The sequence below is a fragment of the Porites lutea genome, chromosome 6, assembly GCF_958299795.1.
Source record: "Porites lutea chromosome 6, jaPorLute2.1, whole genome shotgun sequence".
Taxonomy (NCBI): Eukaryota; Metazoa; Cnidaria; class Anthozoa; order Scleractinia; family Poritidae; genus Porites; species Porites lutea.
In genome coordinates this window covers 16,190,167-16,210,946 of record NC_133206.1, presented here as the reverse complement: position 1 = coordinate 16,210,946, position 20,780 = coordinate 16,190,167, and the positions used below count along the sequence as shown (strand labels likewise).

At 37.7% G+C, this 20,780-nt stretch overlaps 1 protein-coding gene across 1 annotated transcript in view; it reads right to left on the bottom strand.

Moving 5' to 3' along the window:
* Positions 1-1,188: 1,188 nt before the first annotated feature.
* LOC140940423 (U3 small nucleolar RNA-associated protein 6 homolog) overlaps positions 1,189-20,780 on the bottom strand; it is a 19,850-nt gene continuing 258 nt past the window's right edge. The window contains exons 2-23 of the mRNA XM_073389393.1: positions 19,470-19,554; positions 18,627-18,668; positions 18,144-18,212; positions 17,675-17,695; positions 17,466-17,513; positions 16,761-16,824; positions 15,471-15,589; positions 14,611-14,643; positions 14,325-14,384; positions 13,753-13,834; positions 13,333-13,417; positions 12,739-12,845; positions 11,556-11,627; positions 10,544-10,617; positions 8,839-8,916; positions 8,557-8,683; positions 8,156-8,214; positions 7,196-7,273; positions 6,756-6,862; positions 5,668-5,734; positions 5,003-5,075; positions 1,189-1,481 (exon numbers count right to left, since the gene is read on the bottom strand). Coding sequence (XP_073245494.1) covers positions 1,324-1,481; positions 5,003-5,075; positions 5,668-5,734; positions 6,756-6,862; positions 7,196-7,273; positions 8,156-8,214; positions 8,557-8,683; positions 8,839-8,916; positions 10,544-10,617; positions 11,556-11,627; positions 12,739-12,845; positions 13,333-13,417; positions 13,753-13,834; positions 14,325-14,384; positions 14,611-14,643; positions 15,471-15,589; positions 16,761-16,824; positions 17,466-17,513; positions 17,675-17,695; positions 18,144-18,212; positions 18,627-18,668; positions 19,470-19,554 — 1,708 coding nt within the window. The 3' untranslated portion in view covers positions 1,189-1,323. The remainder of the gene's footprint in view (positions 1,482-5,002; positions 5,076-5,667; positions 5,735-6,755; positions 6,863-7,195; positions 7,274-8,155; positions 8,215-8,556; positions 8,684-8,838; positions 8,917-10,543; positions 10,618-11,555; positions 11,628-12,738; positions 12,846-13,332; positions 13,418-13,752; positions 13,835-14,324; positions 14,385-14,610; positions 14,644-15,470; positions 15,590-16,760; positions 16,825-17,465; positions 17,514-17,674; positions 17,696-18,143; positions 18,213-18,626; positions 18,669-19,469; positions 19,555-20,780) is intronic.

The window sequence follows — 20,780 nt, the reverse complement described above, 5'->3', positions numbered from 1 at the left end:
TATAGTTTACATTCCCCTTAGTCAGACCTTTTCGAACCATTATTGTGTACTAGAAAAAAATTCTAAGCTGTGAGTTAATTCTACAAGAACTGATTTGACTTTATATAGTCTTAGTTTGCAACATAACAACAGGTGTAGCTACTAAGGTGTCTGATGCGATTCGCCCGTCAGGAAGGATCTTTCTGTTTCCTTCTTTAATAATTACTTTGAACTATCACAACGTTTCCGGTTTGTTTAAAATCTTAGGCCTCTCAAGGGCTGAAAGATAAAATTAGAGTCAACTCAAATGAGAAATCCCTGTCTTTTTCCTCTCCTACCCTCTTAAGGCGCTTCAAATCTCTCTCATATTCTCGTCGACAAGGTGATTTATACTACACACGCTTCTAGGGTTTAAAAACCGTAGCGCAATTCTAGCTAGTCAGTACATTAACGAAACAAATATCAGTGAAATCGTAACTGATCCCGTAACACAAATTGCGGCCATGTTCAATGAGAGAGTTGTAACTGAGAAATCAAACCGCTGTAAGTGTCCCGCTGAATTTTCGCTGCAGATAGCGAACGATGGACGAAGACGCCCACGCACGAGAGACATGCAAGCTGCAGTAGATAATCGCGGCCAAAATGAGAAAAGTAGAGACAAGATCGACTGAGGAGGATTGTAACCGATAAATGGAGATGTAGAACGTTTCCCTTAGTCTTAAATACGACGTATGCCCGAGGAGAAAATAAATTCAAGTCTGAGTGACTAAAATTCAACATAAAGGCACCAGGAATTTCCCCAAAAATCGCGCAGTCGCAGTAACGATGGCGGGTGGTCTGTTGGGCGATTATTCGGGCAGTGACGTCGGGTATTAGCCATTGTAGGTTATCCGCATCTACCTTGATAATCTACACATTTACAATGCAAATACGTATGATGATTTTTTTTCTTCAGTCTACAACCTCTGGTTGTTGTTAAGTAATTCAAAGGGAATTGGCAGTAAAAACACCATTAATAACTTGGATTGACATTTATCCCTAGTCTCGGTTTAGCCACCGTTAGCGTCAACAGGCTTTCGAAGAGCTGGTTTCTGTTAGCAAAGAGAAAATCTAAACAATGGATCACATCTCTTAAAAGAAAAAAATGCGAATTTTTGCACTATGAATATAGACCCAATACATAGCAAACACGGAAACACACAAACTAACAAAACTAAAATTTCGTTTATTTCAAAATCACTTCTGCTCTTCTACAAAACGCTAAACAACCTGTTCATGTGTTGCGTTTGTTTGGGAATAGTTGCGTTTAAGTTAGTATGATGAAAGAAAGGCGTGTTGATGTTTCTACACCCGCCTTGCCTGCAGTAAGGAGTGAAGACCCACAAACTTCTCAGTATATTGTCCTTCAAGACACTTGGTAGCACGCCAGTACAGCTCTCCTGTGGTACTTGCCTTGTTATCAGGGTGATCAAGCTCAAAACGAATATAGTCCAACCATAGATCTGTTGAAAGAAAATGTAACGCACCCAGTATTAGACAATTAACTCCCAGAGGTAACAAACTTGAATTTATGCTCCACCGCCCGCCCACCCCCACCCCCCCAAAACAACACCACCACCAGCAACAAAAACCAGTGCATTAAAAATCTTTAGAAGCCGCAGAAAAAAAATCAGTGCCAAGTAAAAATACAGCTAAAGGGATTTCAATTGAATGGTCAAAAAATAGCACTTCACCCAAACTAGAAACTTCTTTGGAACAACTTTTTATGTTTTTATAAAGCAACCCAGAAGTGAAATGAGTAATCGATTAACAATCGCTATATTCAATGATTTAAGCGCAGTTTTCTGCGCCGGAGTGAACTCGCTTATGTCATGACATATAATAGTCCTACAAAAAACTTAAGTGATAACCAGTTAAAAACATTCCGTGACTAACAGGTGGTTAACACCTCAGAGATTGAAGCCAATTTTCCGGTTGAGTTTTTGGCAGCACTTATAGCGGTTGCATTGTTTTTTTTTGCCTTGTTTTTGCATTGTTTTTTTCTTGATTTGTTTAATTGCAATAATTGGATCAGTCTAAGACGCTAGGAAATTACCGCACCTACCCCTCCCTTAAACCGACATTTTGCCCCAATTGAGAACTCAGTATTAACGTTGGATTAGGGGAGGGGTAGGTGGAAAGTTAGCTAATAATAATATGACTTTGTTTTAAGGCACGGTTCACTCAGGAGCACAAACTATCGTTAGGTCACGTAAATGACAAAAGCTCCAGTCAACAAAAATTCAACGAAATGAAAGATAAAGCAGAGTTTATTTCTCCTTCGATTTACGCCGACCAAGTCATAACGAAGATTAATGTTAAGCTCAAAAATATTATTTTTGTAACAACAAGACGGAAAGCACTGTAAGCAAAGCAAGCGCCTTACAGTAATCGGTTTAAAAAATAAAAAAAATTGTCAAAGGGAGACGGACGACATACTTCTCTCGAAAAAGAGCGAGCGCTTCAACGTCGACAAATTCTTCGTCAAATTTCGCGCTCGTGGGGAAATTCAAGACCCAGGTAGAACGAAAAACCTTCATTTTCTTTTTGAAACTTTGCACCAGTTTTTAGTGACTCGTAGCTTCTCAGTGGACGAAAATCTCCACTACCATCACTCCTTCTAGAAACAAATTTATCTCCAAATTGTTGTTCTTACTTTGCCTATTCCGGAATACGAATACTTCGCCATATGATACGCTCTTTCTTTGTTGAGTCTGCGGATCAAAAGTAACGAGCAGCACTTTCCTACTGTACAGTTCGCTTTGTAATTTTCTCATATGAAAATCCCTTGAATTTATCCAATTTGTAGTCTGTTACTCGAGGAAAACAGCGCTTAGTTTAGGGGCGTCATGGCGGCTGAGATAATAAACTTAGACTTACTTTGAAGAAGTCTGTTATGACTATCGTGCGAAAATTTATTTCTGTAATTTTGTGAGCCACAAAGATGAAAGATTCATTGACCAATCGACAAATGCAAACCAAATTTCTTAAAAAACACTTGTTCGATCGAGCACTTAAAGTCACATGCGTTTTTTAATTCTCTTTCAAAAAAGAAAATGTTCGCGTTGACTTTTTACTACACTATCGTAAACGCTCTTGAACTGGAAGCGCAAATCACGTTCAAGATTTATTTTCAATGGCATGGCAAACTTGCCGGTCTTTTAAAACATAAAAACCCCTGCTAATTAAATGCCTTGTGGTCAAAATCTATTGTTGGATTTTCTAAAAACGTTTCCAAACGCAACAGGATTATTTATAGATTTAAGTGAAAACGCAAAATCCTCTTCGGTTATATGTCTCATTAGTTATATTCCAATTCGGGACATCCAAATTTGTGAAATCCAGGAGACATATGTACAAAAACATTGCTCCACTTTTCTGCACCTCTGACGGCCCCATAAGACAAAAATAACTTACGACGTAATTTCATGGAAAAAACAATAACTGTATGTTTTCACAAACAATATATTTGTTTCAGTCATATCAATAAAGTTTGCTCTATGGTTTGCTTATGTTTTGGGTCGAAAGGCGAGACGGCCGGAAGGAGCTGGCCGGAGCCGCTCTTGATGCACAAGAAAATGGAACGAGTAATCGCTGAATGGTTGCGGAATGGTACAGCAGGTTCTAGAATTTCAGCTCCACAAAAAGACTGACACGCCCATTGTACACACAAAAGTTAGAAAAAGAACTATAAAAACATGAGTGAAACACAGCACTTCTGGGAAAAACCTTTCTATAGCTTTGATATGAATAGAAAGAATTTGGCGGATTACTTTCACCGAATAAACAGTTTAAAGCACCTTGCAGAGACGAATAGAAAAACTAGCAACAAAGCTCACAAGTGCTTATGCCGAGTCCTATGACTCCCGCATCAAAAGAACACCAAGGAAACGTACTACTTCGGTTGGCACAAAAAATGTTCAATAGTTTTTACTCTGGTACAAACACGTTCATCTTTCTTACAAACAAGCAAAGCTTTTATGTCATTATCACTGGTTTTGAGTTAAAGTATTACTGTTTGACAATTTTTAGCCTGATGAATTTCTTTAAAAGCAAACATCTCATAGCATGGTTAAAGACGCCATAACGGGAAAAACGCTTCTCGTTTTACTTACATCGCCGCACTGGAAGACCTAAAACCTTAGACTCAAAAGTTAAACTGGAATATAGATACAATATAGATACTGCTCTTCACGAGCGCAGCTTGGAGCTAGAAATAGTTTTGTTTTTTCTCTTTTACTTCTTCCGTTTTTTGCTTTCTTCAGTTCAGTGGTTGAGAGTCGATAAGCGGGGACCGAAATATTGCCAAGTGTCCTCAGTTAAGTTTTATCACACGACAAAAAAAACGCACCTGAGTGGAACGTGACCTAGTTTAATTTGTCTCAGAAGTTTCACGTGGCGTCAATCTATGTCTTATCAGATAAAGCACGAGACAGGATGTCAGAATCAAAGGAAGGAAACTACGTACGTACACTTCAGACAAAACGAGTAGTCGTATAATCTGGCGTACGAGATCCCCTGGTGTTTGGGGGCGTATTCGGTGTTCGTATAAAAACTACGACAGACAAAAACAAACTTAAGTGAAAAAGCGTAACGAAAAGCTTTTAAAACTATTTAAATTAGGCGTAAGGATCGAAGTAGTTTCTAGACAGTTTAGGAAAGAGGCGCGCTGAGCTCTCGAAGTTACTCGAAAACAAGTCCAGCGTCATCCTATTTATGGAACAATTATTTGCAAAACACAAAACACGCACGCTGTTAAATTCAATAATTGAGGAAAAGTTCCCTTCGTGCTCCATGACCATCAGAGAAACCTACACGTTCTCCACTTTCAAGGGCATTCGTTGGAATAACACCGTCACGGGTCAAAACATTACAAAAGATGTTCAATTCGCAACCTCAAAATGGAAGAGAAAATGAGGTATACGCGAGTGACTATATGGCTTACCGCCATGAGGTATATGACAAAATTATAAAACGAGCTTACCAGGATGAGATGTTCCAAAATGATCAACCGCTGTCTCGTACAGACTACGGACACGCTTTAAACTCAGCTCGTCCTGAGAAAACAAAAGATAACAGCAATTAATGCACTGAAAATCAGACAACCTGGTCGCCTTTAAATAGCCGTACAGTCCTTTGCCAGTAGAACATTGTCGAGGGGAAGGGAATAAATTTCCACCGCTACCTAACAGTCACACCTACATCAAGTGGACGATGCAATAGGTTTCTATTAATCGTTTCCCTTAAAGGGCTAATAGTACAGTTTGAAGTTTTGAGTTCGGGAACGAATTTCGTTACTGGGACAATAAAAATGAGGCATGCCCTTTGCAAGCCCTAACAATGATTACATTTGGGATTTCTCAAGTATTTTGCCTATTGGCAAGCACCCTTGGTACTGAAAGCCGGTTACTGGTCTACTTTACCTACCCACTGGACAGCCGCTATCTATCGCGTATTTAGAATTAAGAAGGGCAAAGACTGACACATAAGGGTGAGGTTAAAATGACATTAATGAGCTCACAGACAGTTGCGAAGCACTGCAGATTTCTTCAGCAGGGCTTTCTATGTGACAGTAGTTAAAAAAAAAAAAAGATAAAAAGAAAGAGGAAACATTTTTTGCAACAACTTTGGTGTTTCTTTCTCACTCACCTGTTCGAGTTCCAGCTCGATGCATTTTTGAAAGAAGGAAATTTCCACGGGTGGTGTCTGACTGAGCCTACAGAAAAGAGAAGACAAAAAATTACTCAACAGAATATCTAACCTGTAATATTTTCATCGACTTAATTCTAGACCTCTAATCTATAGAGAAAACAAGATGAAATTAATGTCATTTTCACCCATCAGAAGCAAAGTTATCCATGTTTATCCAGGGATACAGGTTTTTGATCTATAGGTACCAAATTCACCCAATACATATTTTGCAACAGTTTGCCGTCATTTATATTGTTCATGGCCCCCTGTTTTGTTATATTTTAATTCGATGAACAAGCAAATCGGACGTGAATGTCATTACAAAGAGCGAGGCTCATCCCCCCGCGCTTCGTGTTCGCTGCAATCTCTGTCGTAAAAAAAAAATCAAATGAAAAACGGCCACCGAGAGTTGGTCCCTGCCTTTCTTTACTCCCTTTATTTGACTCTCTGTAAGACGGACACCTCTGTAAACCGGACACCTAGAGTTGGTTCCTGCCTTTATTTACTCCCTTTATTTGACTCTCTAGAAGACGGACACCTCTCTAAAACGGACACCTAGCGTTGGTTTCTGCCTTTCTTTACTCCCTTTATTTGACTCTCTATAAGACGGACACCTCTGTAAAACGGACACCTAGTGTTGGTTCCTGCCTTTATTTACTCCCTTTATTTGACTCTCTATAAGACGGACAACTAGAGTTGGTCCCTGCCTTTCTTTACTCCCTTTATTTGACTCTCTGTAAGACGGACACCTCTGTAAACCGGACACCTAGAGTTGGTTCCTGCCTTTATTTACTCCCTTTATTTGACTCTCTATAAGACGGACACCTCTGTTAAACGGACACCTAGTGTTGGTCCCCACCTTTCTTTACTCCCTTTATTTGACTCTCTATAAGACGGACAACTAGAGTTGGTCCCAGCCTTTCTTTATTTCCTTTATTTGACTCTTTATATGATGGGCATCTCTCTAAGATGGACACTTAGTGCCCGTCCCAGAGGTGTCCGTCTTAGAGAGAGTTGACTGTAAACACAGAGCACGATAATCTTACCTTTTATAAAGTTTTCTGGCTTTCTTTATTCCTTTTGACTTCACTGTCCACTCAACATACTTTTCTTTCATTGGGGAACTCACGTCAACACAAGATTGCAACGAAGACTGAGAAGATTAAAACCGAAGATCAAAAGAGAAAAATAAAGAAAAGTGATTCTTTATTATGCAGTCCACTCTCTGTTTATGAACAATCCTATAAATCGGACTCCTTCTAGAGTTGGTCAGATATTTTGGTACTGATACACTGTCTACAGGTTGCCATTACGACAACTGATGGAGGATCATAAGGTTATTTCTATATTGAGATCTCTCCTTAAAGATAACCCACCCAGCCCGGGAAAGGACTGACTGCACTTATCGACCCAACATGACGGTGCACAATAAATGATTCTAACCGCACAAATAAAGTTATGTGTCAACAATTCTAAAAACACTTACTTCAAACACAGCCCTAACTTCATCTGGATTTTTCTCGATACACCAATCTAGCCAGAGATTCCACAGTGGCAGCGATTCCTTAACGAGAATAGAGATCCTCCCGTTAAAAAAGAGGAAAACCCTGTTCTTTTACAAGTTTTACAGGGAGCAAAAAAAAAAAATATATATATATATAAAACCGCTTGATTTCCAGCTTGTCCTTAAAGTCTTACATTTTGCTTTACCGTGGTTACTACTTGTTTGTCTTGGTTAATTAATTAAGTACAAGATGACTTGTCCGGTCCTTTGCCCATTGCGCAAGCGAGCTTTTACTTGCCCAGGGAGGCGGAAAATCTGTCCCGGACGCCGGACACGACGAAACTTTCTTCGAGTCCTGGGTTTAAAGCCAGTCGCCCAGCTAGTATTTGTTCAGCTGCTATAAGCAGCACTACTTCTTCGGTCAAAAGTCAGTGTTTATTGATCAGGATAGAAGTTTCTATAGCCTACGAGTAAGCTCTCGCTCGCTTTCATTCATCCTCTTACCAGTCTTACTCCTATTTTAGCTGAGAAATTGACTTCAAAATTAAGTTTTTTGAAGTAGAATTCTATAATCAATAAGCAAAAGAGTTCTAAAAAGTCGTATTTCTTCTCAAACGTGTGATTGTGATGTTGTAGGGTACAAAAAACCTTGCGGTAAATCACTTATCTCTGGAGCGTAGTCTAGCCGTACAAACGTGAACCTCAAACCGCAAACCTGACGGCAAGGCCCTGGTCACGTGACTTCTTGACGTTCGCGGCTTGCGGGAAATGCCGATAAAAACCTCAATCTTAAGCTCTCTATTAAATCTGACCCTCCCCCGGTAATACGGCAACCCCGTTAATATGGCTAATTTTTTTGGACCCATAGGTGACCGTATTAACGGAGTCCCACTGTAGTTTAAAAAGACTTAGAGAGCAGGGTTTCCAATAATATTTTTTTACCTTAGGCTCCACATTTTTGATAGCAGAAGAAAATTGATTCTGAATGTCCGCGATTTTACCTGTAAATAAAGGGACAGATATTACCAAGAACAAAAACTGAAACCAAATAAACCAACCTAATTTAACACGGGTGCAACCGAAAGTTATCACCCCACCATCGTAGAGGTCCAAGAGGACAGAAGATATCTTAACTGGCTTATATTAAAGCACTATCGAAAGATACCAGTTAGTTTAAAAATGAGCTGAGTGCTGTGGCCGTGAGCCTTATATATTAATAAAAGCTTTGTGATCCTGTTCATGTACATGGACAGTGAAATGAACAGTCAGACTATGACCAAAAAAATGGCGACCTTACATAGAAACTATTGAATGAAAAAATAACCCAAAGACTAAGTCGTTACCCTTATTTATAACTTTCAATCTCAGGTATTCACTCCATAAGCTCACTGATGAGTTAAACCGCTCAGTTCCTTTTTTACACACTGATAATGCTTGCTTCGTTTTATCTGTTTGAAGCAAAACACCAACCTGTAGAGATGTAAAAACATAAGAAATTTTAATATTTATGATGTCTTTCGAATGAGCGCCTGAGTCCCTAGCGGCAACCCGACCCACTGGGGTACCCACGGTACACTGGTTGTATCGTTTCTTGCAATTGACACCAAACTAAATATATGACTTACCCATGACCTGTAAAGTTCTTCTGTTAAATGGTTATTGCTGTCTGCCGCTGTAAAAAGTTGTAACACAGTTTTTTCTCGCTATGTAGCAAAAGAAAATAAAAAGCTTGTTATTTTTTGGGTATAATTTTCTCCGAGCTGAGGAAAACAATACTTAATGAACTAAAGGGCGAACGGAACAATAGTTCATTAAAGAAAAATTAGCTGCATGTTAACTTATAAGCGTACAGAACAAAAAAGTATAACCCTGTTATCTTAACCTATGGTATTTTAACCTTGCCAATATGTTAAATCAGTTTCCCTCGAGCCTGAAAAACGAAGGGAAATATCACGCGGAATTGTATCAACAAAGGGAACTGCGTTTTTAAACTGGCGCTTTTAAGGCTGTCCGGTATCCGGATATTTTTGGCTTCTGTCCACACGTATTGGTGAATCCATACAACTTTTTGAATCCGCTCTCCAGTGCGGAAATTTTTGAATACGCTATGAATCAGGAATCGAGTGGACGCTGAATTCAGATATTCTTTTATCCAGTGACGTAACAAGATCGAGCCCAGGCCCCGGTTCCTGGAAAGCCGATTAAACTATCCTCCGATTAGCGTCAAATCCACGATTAATTTTCTATTCCTCGGATAACTAATCGTGGGTTAAAAAGGAGTTCCTGAAAGCGAAATAAGCCCACGATTAACTAATCCGAGATTAGTGTTAAAATAAACCGGTTTGACTAGGTTTTGGGATGATTGCTTTTAAAAAATATGGCGCGAAAAATGTTTAGGCACGGGTGAAGTAAAGGAAAATGGCGGAAAGTGAAGAGGTCTACATCAATTTCGAAATCAATTTCTTGCTGTCGGAACTTTTTTTCACGTATTTGTGGCAACGGTAAGTCCGCCATTTTGTTTGTTTTTACAAACGTATTCCCCCGATTAGTGACTTAATCGACCTCGCTAGGTGGGTTAAAATTAACACTTAGTTTATTCCTAGATTAAGGTTAATCATACTTTCAGGAACAGAATCTAATCGTGGGACAAAATGTATTCGGCGATTAGCGAGATTTAATCCTGGATTAGTGCTAATCGGCTTTCCAGGACCCCCGGCCAGTTGTTTACCCTGAATATTCAAGATGGCGCCGAGCGCAATGTTATCTTTCTTTACTTCTTGGACTTTAGTTTCAAGTCTTCTAACGTGTGTGCAGTTAAACCTAGCTGTGATTACTGCACAATTCAGTTATGCCAAACGGCGGCATGCCATTCTGAGGCTTGATTCCATGTCGGACGGACAAATTGGAAGACGCAGTAAACAAGTTAAACGAGCGAACTAGTGCTTGGTGGGGCAATTTTGTCTGCAAAACAATAATTGAAGGAGAATGGCGAAAAAAGTTTTGCATCAGCCGAAGATCGCTTTACATATAATAGCTGACGAACTGAGAGTGAATCCCGATCAGAGGTGTGGCCGGGAAATTTTTGAATCCGCAAAGAAAAATTTGCCGGATACGCGTGGAAGGAGCCTAAAGGTCTTGCTATGTGTTTTAAATTTGGCAACGCTTTGTTCCAACCACCACCGAAAAACACTCTAATGTCTTCTGAGCGCTACACAATTACACTGATTTCAAGCAAGAAAAAAATTCACAACTGTACAAATGATTCATGTGTTTTTGTTCAGTTAATCAGTTTATGTAACAACATAACTATAATGGAAATTATGAGCCTACTCTTTTTGCTTCTTTTGTGGAACTATCACCCAGCAATTCCATAAAAGCTTTGATGTACAACTCCCACATTTTATCTGGTGACAAAACAACAAAAGTGAGTTACGGCCCTCAACACCTTGCCCCAACAACGCGTGAAATTGCGATGTTATCAGGGGCACTTAGGGCCTGTTTACATGAAGGTGGGAGACCCCAGGTAGGTGTGGTAACATGTAGCGGGTTACCCCACTTAACATGTAAACGTGATCCCATCAAAATGAGAGATTATATGGACGGGCGGGTTACCCCACCTAAGCAGGTTACCTCACCTTCCTGGGGTCCCCCACCTCCATGTAAACAGGTCCTAAAGGACTGTCTTTCAGGGTTTTTTAACAGGACAAAAGGGCCGTTTAAAAGGGAAAAAATGAGACGCGTCTTACATAGGACGCTTCCTAAATAAGACTCAAACTATCCCGTATAAAGGGCACATTTCGTCTGAAATTTAGGTAAGACGCGTCTTATCTAAGAACAGCCCCTAAAACCTGTTCTTCGATAAGACGCGTCTTTGCTAAGTCGCGTCTTAATGTGCCGTTTATACGGGATAGTTTGCGTCTTATTTAGGACGCGTCTCTGAATGAAAGACGCGTCTTATTTTTCCTCGTATAAAAGGCCCTAATATCTCTTTCCTCCGCAGAGAGCTCTTTGTGTAGTAAGGAGGCTGGGAAGAGGGAAAAAGAAAGCGCGCGAAGGACGAGGGGAAGGGGAAAGAGAGCAAGAGAGGCTCCCGCCTTTTCCAATTCCCATCGTCCACCGCGCGCTTACTTTTTTCTAATCTTTACCCAAAGGAAGCCTCTGCGGAGAGAGAGAGAGAGAGAGTGAGAGAGGGAGAATATGTCAACGGTAACACAGGTTAAGCAAACACACAAGAGCCGTTTCCCTTTCTAAGCGAGACATCTAAACCACGGTGGGAGTAACACGCACATGTACGCGTGTATAATACGACAAGATAACGAAGAATGCAAGAAATCATTTTAACCTGTTGGAACCTTCTCCACAGCATCCTGAAATAACTTGTTCATCTCTGCTTCCAGCTCACACCACTGACTATCTGTGAAAAATGATCCCGGCGTAGTTTTTTTTGCAGACTGCTGTGCTGCGCGCAACACTTAAACTACCTGTAGCGGTCATAGATACTTTCTTATCATTCACAATAACATCCTTGTTGCCACAATGGGACCTGCATCTACAACCATTATAATCTTGCTTGGTTGTAAGCATACTGTTGATTTTATCTTTGCAAAAATAGAAGTAGTGATGCAATAAGGTTTTTTACCTGATCACGTATGAGATTTATTTTGCACCGTTTTTATCTGCTTATAATTATCCTAATTAAATAAATGAGCAACTTTAAGCTATTGTTTGTCGTATACCGTCTGCCTTAAACACGATTAAAATCTCTCTATTTTTTTCGTCTGATGAAGCTAATCTAGAAAACATTTGATTATGTCTTTTGAAGCAAGTGAGAGTGTTTTTAGTTGGAATCAAAAACATTTTCTTGCTTTTAAGAAGCAAATTCAGTTTCGGCATCCTGACAATTAATTTTAGTTTGCGTGCTTAAACTGAAAGACAATTCCATCAGCAACAATGTCTCAGTCCTTAGCCAACCAGGGGCTCAATAGTTTCTCAATAGTTTTGCATCTAACATGATAAAACTATCAGTTAATGAAACAAAATGGAGTAGTTTGCTAGTCAGGTCACGCATTTTTATTCTTTATATTTTGATTTGAATATTTGATTTCGGGCCCGAAAAGTTACCGGGACTTTCGAGAAGTGGGCCCCAGATCCCGTAGCTCGAACAAAATATTATGCTTTTCCCATGTTTCGAAAATGGAGCCCTGCCAATGGATTTTTTTTTATACCATCATTAGGTGGGTTACAGTAAAAATAAAAAAGTCAAGTCTCATGGACTGGTGATCACATGACGTTATTTACAGATCATCAATGATATCGTACATGAAACCTCTGTTTGTGATCTTTGTTTTTAACGAGACGTGATAAGAAGTTAATTTCATAACTCAAAAAAAAACTTCATATGAAATATCTATTAATTAGGGAGAATTGGCATACGTACCGACTAGGCATAATGAAAGGTACATGCACCACATTCTTGTCTAACATACAGTACAGGTGAACAGTGGTAAGTTAGCAAATCTGCAAACCTGTTATTTCTGTCATTCCTTTCTTTACTTCACTTTTCCTTTCATCAATGGGTCGACGGGCCACTAAATTCCAGACTTCTTCTGACGAAGGAAAGTCCTCTACTAAGCTGCAAAGAATAAAAAAAGATGTGAATCAGAGCCAATTTCAGTCGTGAGGCAGAGCTACAACTGTACTACTGCCAATAACGCAAGCATCTTTATAATCTACAACAGAGCTGCAATAAAAGTCAGTCATTGGACAATCCGACAATAAAAATTGCTTACTGTCTGACAAAAATGTTACATATATCTGTCACTGGATATGAAGAACGGGCAAAGAATGTCATTTTCAAGCAAAAGATTTACATAGTACTTAACAAAATGAATAAGTCAATATAAATGTACATGTAATGTATGTCTATAATAACTTTTCTAGTTTGCCCGCCTGAAATTTTCTCCTAAGTGGACATACATGTATGTCCTTCCTAGTAAGAAAAATTCATTTCATCCCTGCGAGGGGAATTCATGGAGAGTTCACCTGATAAAACTGGTGCAATTCTCTCCAGGGAAGGTAAATGAAGAAATAAGAAATGCAAAATATAGTCAAACTTTTACCTGTTATACACCAAATCACAACTTTGTTTTGTATCTTCAAAGAGGCGATAAACTTCAATAAAAGACACTCTGAATTCTATATCATCTGCAAGTAAGAAAGTAAAAAAGTAATAATAATAAAATAAAATAACCAAAAATAAAGATTTAATTAATTACTTATGCAGCAGGAAGGTTTATGTTATAACTGTCCCTTAAACTACACAAAGTAATGGCCAAAAAATATATATACATTATCCATCATTATAAAAAAACTACTAACTTATTTAGAAAATAAATAATGAAGAAAAAAAATGCATCACTCAGGTTTTATCTCTAAGTAATATTAATGATAAATGTAGCCTGTAAGATGAAACAAAAGCTGGATATTAAACACCTGTCTGTATGGAATAAGCCAGTAAGAATCTTAAACACTTCACATACCTGGTATACATTGAATTGCCTTTTGGTAAACTATTTCAGGAACTTTTCCAGCCAAGAACTCTGGACTCACTTTTTCTTCTTCCTGAGTGAAAAAAGGGTAAAATCAAATGAAACCCTGGAGTACTGTAACACAAAATGGGATGAAAAGAGGTAGATGAAATGATAAAATAATAATCTGTTACACTCTGACATGTACTATAAAAAAATAAGGGTTATAGGTTTATTCACAATTAATTAAAAACAAAAAATCAAATGCAAGATTTTTTTGTTTTTGCAGTTGCCCGCAAATACAATACAATCTGAACACATGAAATTGATTCTCTTTTTAAAATGTAAACTGTACATGTAGATGACGTACAGTGTATTTAATTACAGAAAAGTTTTGCCACGTGAAAATACCGGTAACTTAAATGCACTGTAAAAACTAATACGCCAACAAGTCAAAACAAAAGGAATTTCAGTCATGTTTTAGCAAGAGACTTACTCACTCAAAATAACAATAAACATTTAAATCCTTACATAAATCCCTTCAGTTTCAATTAAGGAATTTTGAAGATTGTACAAGAATTTACCAGTGACTCCTGTGTTTCTTCCTGGTCATCCAATCCCAGAATTTTTCTTCTTTTATGAATCTGAGAAATAATAATAATGATAATGATAATGATAATGATAATGATAATAAAAGGAACTCAACATTTAGGAAAAAATATACTAAGCAAAGCAAAATAAAGCATAACACTAAAATTAAAGAAACAATAGAAAAAAACTTGCATTACATTATTGGAGGTGAAGGGTAAAATGTGAACTATGGACCTACTGTAAGTACATTACACATTCATTTTACACCAGTTTACTTACTTTTTCAACATGTAGAAGCTCCATTCTGAAATACTGAAATAAAAAGACCATGAATGTAATTAAAATTATCAAAAATTATTCTCTAATACACGTATGATACCTAAAAAATTGATGTTACCATCAAGGGTCGATGTGAAAAAATTAAAGCAGTTCTTATGAGTCCAGGACTCATTGTTGCTAATAAAACAGTCATTAATTTACAAGTGGAAAAAATTAACCCCTTGCCTACCAAGGACGTACACGTTCATATATATACAGTGTACATCATGTTTGAGGTCATTCAGCGACCCAGGCGTATAATTATATACATCCTGATTGACAAGAGACAAACGAAATCACCAACAGCCCAGTTGTTCGAGTTGTCTTGAATAAATGAACTCCGGTCGTCAAGAAATGGCTGCCGGTTGGTGGGTGTACTTTGTATTTGACTCTGGTAGGCAGGGAGTTAAATATCCTGAGTGCAGATTTTGTTTTGGGAGACTTTAAAACAATAGTTGTAAACACTTGCAGTTTCATTAGTTCGACTTAAGGTCAGGAGGCTGACAATATTTTGCAGCCGCTTTTCAATGCTGCCTTGATGGGTCAGAACAGAGGAACATGCGTAGCCTTTACAGGCACCTCCTCAATAAAATGTAACTACCTGGTTATTTTTACGACCACATTCTTCCGGTCCAAACTTAAAATACACCCCTGGAGTCATTTTCTCATTATACAAAATTTAACAACCTTATCAATGCCTCTTTAATGGGAGAACAAAAGAGCCTAGTTAACTGCAAATACCCTGTTAGGTTAACTACACATACTGCTTGTACACTTGTACAACAATTATAATTATTATTATTATTAAGAGTTTTATTTACCTCCAGCCAAAGTTGTTTTGATGATGGGTTCACTCGAAGTCCTCTTTGTAACAAAGTTCTGCTGTTTGGAATGTTCTTGTTGTCTTCAAATTCCCACTTTGCAGCCATTATCCACAGGTCTTGATAAAATTAGCAACAGTAACAAAAATAACACTTACTGCTATTTTAATTCAAATTCACTGGTACATGAATTTTTTTAGTATACTTATACAGCACTGCTGTAGTTTTCTCACTTCCCAGTTTGATTTGTGACAGTGGAAGAGAGACTGAAGGGAAACAGTGTTTGAATCCTACGCACATGAACATCTAATGCTGACCTAAACAATGATTCTTATTATTCAATTCCATTAAGCACAGCTTGTGAGCTTTGCCGAATGGTCTTCCTCTGACAGCAAGTTCCCGGTGACATCAGGTGTCTAGGACTTAGTGTCTACCCCCAGTTCACATGCTCTCTGTGATGGTAATTACTGACATGTTGCATCAATAATTTGATATCATTATTATAAAGGGTTCTCAATAGGATTTGAAGGAGGTGTCTCTTCAACCTTAAGTAGGCGGATGTGACAAATGGAGGGGCTGTAAACTAGGGAGGAAAAAGCAGCAAATAGAATGCAAAGTAATTGGCTACAAATTCTAAAGTAGGCGGCGAGCAATCACCGGGTACCGGATTCTATTGAGAACCCTTAAAAGCCTCAAAATTTTACCATGTCTATTTTGGCCTGAGAAAAAGGCCAATACTGGTTTCCCACAAAATGACGTCTGAAGAACAAATGCAGAAATTTCATACTGATTGCATGAGGCAAATTTTCAACCATGAGAAGTGCTAACCAGATCTGGGCCATAGTGATGTGTCATCAGTAAGTAATTTCTGTGGTCGTTCACACTTTTTTATGCTTTGGCAATGTCTTGTGCAACACATAATACCAGCATTTTGAATGAATTTCCTGTCAGTTCTGCTGCTACTACATGTACAGTGTACATGTACAGTGTACATGTATGTGTATTTATTTACCAATAAAACACTCACATGGCTGTCTGAAATTTCATCAGTGAAAATGCTACAGGTCAGAAATAAATATATGTTTAATAACTTTTTTTTAACCTTGGTTGATTCTCAATTTCCTTTGCCTTCTAGTCCTAGTTCATGAATAATTAGGAGTACATTTTTAGCTAAGAGACAAAGTAAATTGAGAATCAACCTAGGTTATCTTTACCTGAATTTGATCTTGACCTGAAACAAATCCATGCATGGGGCACTAGGCTATATATTTTTTAATGAAAAACACTAACTTGGATTGTTTGGGTGGTATTGCAGGACTCTGGCAAAAACTTTGCCAAGCATTTTTGTGCTTCCCTAAAAACAAAATAAAATACAGGTCTTGTAAGGCAGCAGGATAGTGAAGGCAAATTCAGCCCAGCATGCTTTAGTCTATACTGCACTTTGTTACGTACGATTAACCTCAGGTATATCTTTTTCACTACTGCCGGAGCAAGGACCAAATTATAACATTCAGGGACTTGGGAAATTTTGGCTTGTTTGATTGAAGGTTCAGATCAAGAAACAGCCTACACCTGTATTAGCATTGCACTTGAACAAATTAATGTGCGCAAGCCAATCACCAACCTGACTTTATAAAGAACAGAAATTCAACCCAGTTAGCAAGTTGTTTTATTGAAAGATTCATTAGCCTCAGTGGCCAGTCAGCAGTTCTCTATAATCCATGAAACTCACAATGTGCCCTGCTGTTTTTCTGTTCCATGGGAAAGAGACCTACACTGCATGAAGTTTAGCTTCACAACATTTTTGTTCTCTTTGATCGCTTTTGCCACTCTGTTATATTTTCAAGAAAGCACTACAGCCTTTAGTGAGCAATCAAGAAGCCAACTGTGTGCATTTACACGTACATTTGTTTTTTCAATTACTCAGAATGAATGCAAACAAATTATTATTATTATTATAATTTTACAAAAACACATACGATGCACATAGCTTACCATGTGCTTACAGAACTCAATGTACTGGATCCAAAGTTTGATGTCCCCCTAAAACAGAAAAAAAAAGAAACTTTTTGAGCAGATACATGTACATGTACAGTGTAGCATTTTTTTAAAAATGAAAATAAAATAAAATAATGTGTTTTCAATAAAAAGTTGGTAGTTTTCTAATAATAATCATGTCATTTTGTGAATATTATGATACTCACCACAAACTTTTTTAATGCATTCTGCAAAAAAAGAAAAAATAAATACAAAATAAATAAATAAACAGATTAAAAATAGTTATGAGAGGGTCATACTAAAAATGAATATGTGTATGACTTTCCTGTTATCTAAATGTACTAAAATCCAATTAAGTCTGTTGTGGCTTATTCATCAAACATTTTCATGTCTCTAATTCTACTGGATTCTACAATGCACAGTTGTAAATATTTTTATTAAATTTGTGCATGTGTATGTTACAAGTCAAAATTAAATTCAGGGTTACATGTTTTAACCTAGGTTGATAATTCTCAAATTCCTTTGTCTCCTAGCCTCCTTTCATTCATTATGCTACACTAGCCTGAATTTGCTGTCAACAGCAAGAAAGTCTTAGACAATTTAACCTGTGCTTCCTTAAGCACATTGTAAATTAAGTGCTGCACCCTTTAATATCATAAAAAAATAATGAACTACCTGAAAAAGTGTGTGAATTCTTTTCATAACAATTTGCTCCCCATGCAAGTTTCTTTTGATGCCAAGTCTCTAAATATCAAGGAAATAAATGATGCAAGAATTATGATTGTCTTCCACAGCCACTGGCATGGGACAATACGATGCAGTGTAAGGTTTAATAATACTTTAACTCTTAACATACATGTATGTATGCTTTGGTTCTTTTTTTCCCTTTACTTAAATATATTTCCTTTACTTTCAAATCATTATCACACAAATATAAAATAACCACTCCCAAAACATAATAAAAGGAAATTAAATTTAAACCAAAGATAAAATTGAAGGAGATTTTTTGGTAACAAAAACATTGCAGAAAATACCGGCACACATAATCTGCTACTGTTTTACATTGAACAATCCTTTTTGCATAAAAATTTAATGTAACTGTGAAATTCAATAGCATTTTGAAAAACTTTTACAGCTGAATACTGGAAAATTTCTTACCACTTTTCTTTTCTTCTTCAGCATATCTAAATTAATCTCATACTGCAAATTATCAGGGAGACAAAAAAATTATTGTGATTGTTAACTTACAGTACATACAAAATGTATACATTTAGATCACTGTTAGACAATAGTTTAGTACAGGTCCCCTCTCACAGTGCAGTACAAGGCTTGAAGTTTTGAATTAACTGATAGTACCACAATTATTATCATAATACCTATATAGGAAGCCTATAAGGAAGTTAGCTTTAGGACTTTAAGACATCCAACTTTTCATCTTATAATCCCTGGTAGAAATCCTACTCAGGATCCTAAGTAAGATCCTAAAGGATCCTGCTTGAGATCCTTAAGGATCATACAGGATCCAACAGGATCCTTACAGGATCCTATAGGATCCTAAACAGGATCCTACAGGATCTTAAGCAGGATCCTGTCCACTTCATAGGATCCTGCACAGGATCCTGCCCACTTCATAGGATCCTACACAGGATCCTGCCCACTTCATAGGATCTTACACAGAGTCCTGTCCATTTTACAGGATCTTGCACAGGATCCTATCCACTTCACAGGATCTTACACAGGATCCTGCCCACTTCATGGGATCTTAGACAAGATAATCCCTGATAATCCCAGGATATACATGTAACATTTTCATGAGATTTGTGAATTTGAAAGAAAAGCTGTCAGCCCTTTACCTAGATCACATGACTTTGAATTGTTTTTAAAATACCTCAGCCAAGGAATAGCCTTAAGTTAGTTATACTGTAGTTGTGCATATCAAGCACTAATCCAGCTGTACATTAACACTTAGGAAAAATGACTTTAAACAGTATACACGCATACCTGCATGTATCTAAGAAAGTCTGCCTTCTGAACAATTCTCTTCTGTAAGTGGTATTCATATTCACGCCTCTTTGTTATGATATTCCTGTGTAAAGGAACAAAGTGTATTTATATATATAAGAATGCTAAGGCAATCAGACAACTTGCCAGTTTGTGTATGAACTGCAGATTTCACCTAATAACATAAAATGTAATAATTGACTTTACATTTATATGAACATCATAATAAATTACATGTCTAGCCAAGGTAAAGATTAAGGTTTGTTTTTAAGGGAAGTCCACTCTATTCAGCTTGTTTACAGTCAATGCACTCAAACAAAAAGATAATAACTATACAATTATTATTGTATAATTATGGGAGGAAATATCCAAATAAACACACACTTTAACAGGATTATCAACGCCGACTGGTAGGAGGCAACCAGTTGGCTATTTTCATACGTGGACAAATGAATTTACTATGACCAAGAAACAGTTCCAACTTGTGGTTTGAGTGGAACCACCAGATTGCGAGTATGACATGATGACCACTCAGCCACGCTGCCTCGTGCCCCTTCCTCCAAAACTTCAAAATGGGTTTAAGGTGCAGTGTCTAGATCTCCGAGAGTAAGAGCTGCCTCAAAATCCAATAGAACAGTCTCTATCAAATGAAACCCAAAAGGCGTCCCGTATCAAATTTCTCCATACAGCATCAAGGAATAATCAAGGAAAGAAGTCAAGAGATTTTAAACAATGATAACCCATTCGCTGTAATGATCCTCTTACAGCTTCATTCAACTTATGCTATGAGAAATGTATGGAGGCTTGTCGATATACACATAAAGGGGCAGCATCACCAAGGGCCGCACTGAACACTGGACTTGCGGTTCAGAGGCTGGATTTTTTTCTCAGAAGTCAAAAGTTCAAATTCTTGGCCACACTTGTAAATTACCAAGTGGGTAGTCTCCCACAAGTCAGGATTTATTACCCTGTTAAGTTTTGATTTAAATCATTTGTTTCAGGCATTTACTCAGCCACACTAACATTAGTGCTGTAAACAATGCAGAGGGTAATATAGGATTATTATAATTGTTTTTATTCACGATGATATTGCGGCTTTAAGTGTTAAAGTTCCCACACACTGTAGTTGTATATGATCATCAAATCCTACTAACGCGACTACGAGACTAAGGATCTCCTGAGAGGTAAATTTACTCCTTTAGTCAATTTACCTTTCACTGGGACAGTTTTAACTGAATTAAAACTTAGATACTCCGGATCGCGTTAACAGTAAATTTACCCCAGTTATTTGTGGCTGCGTATTCTGAAGTT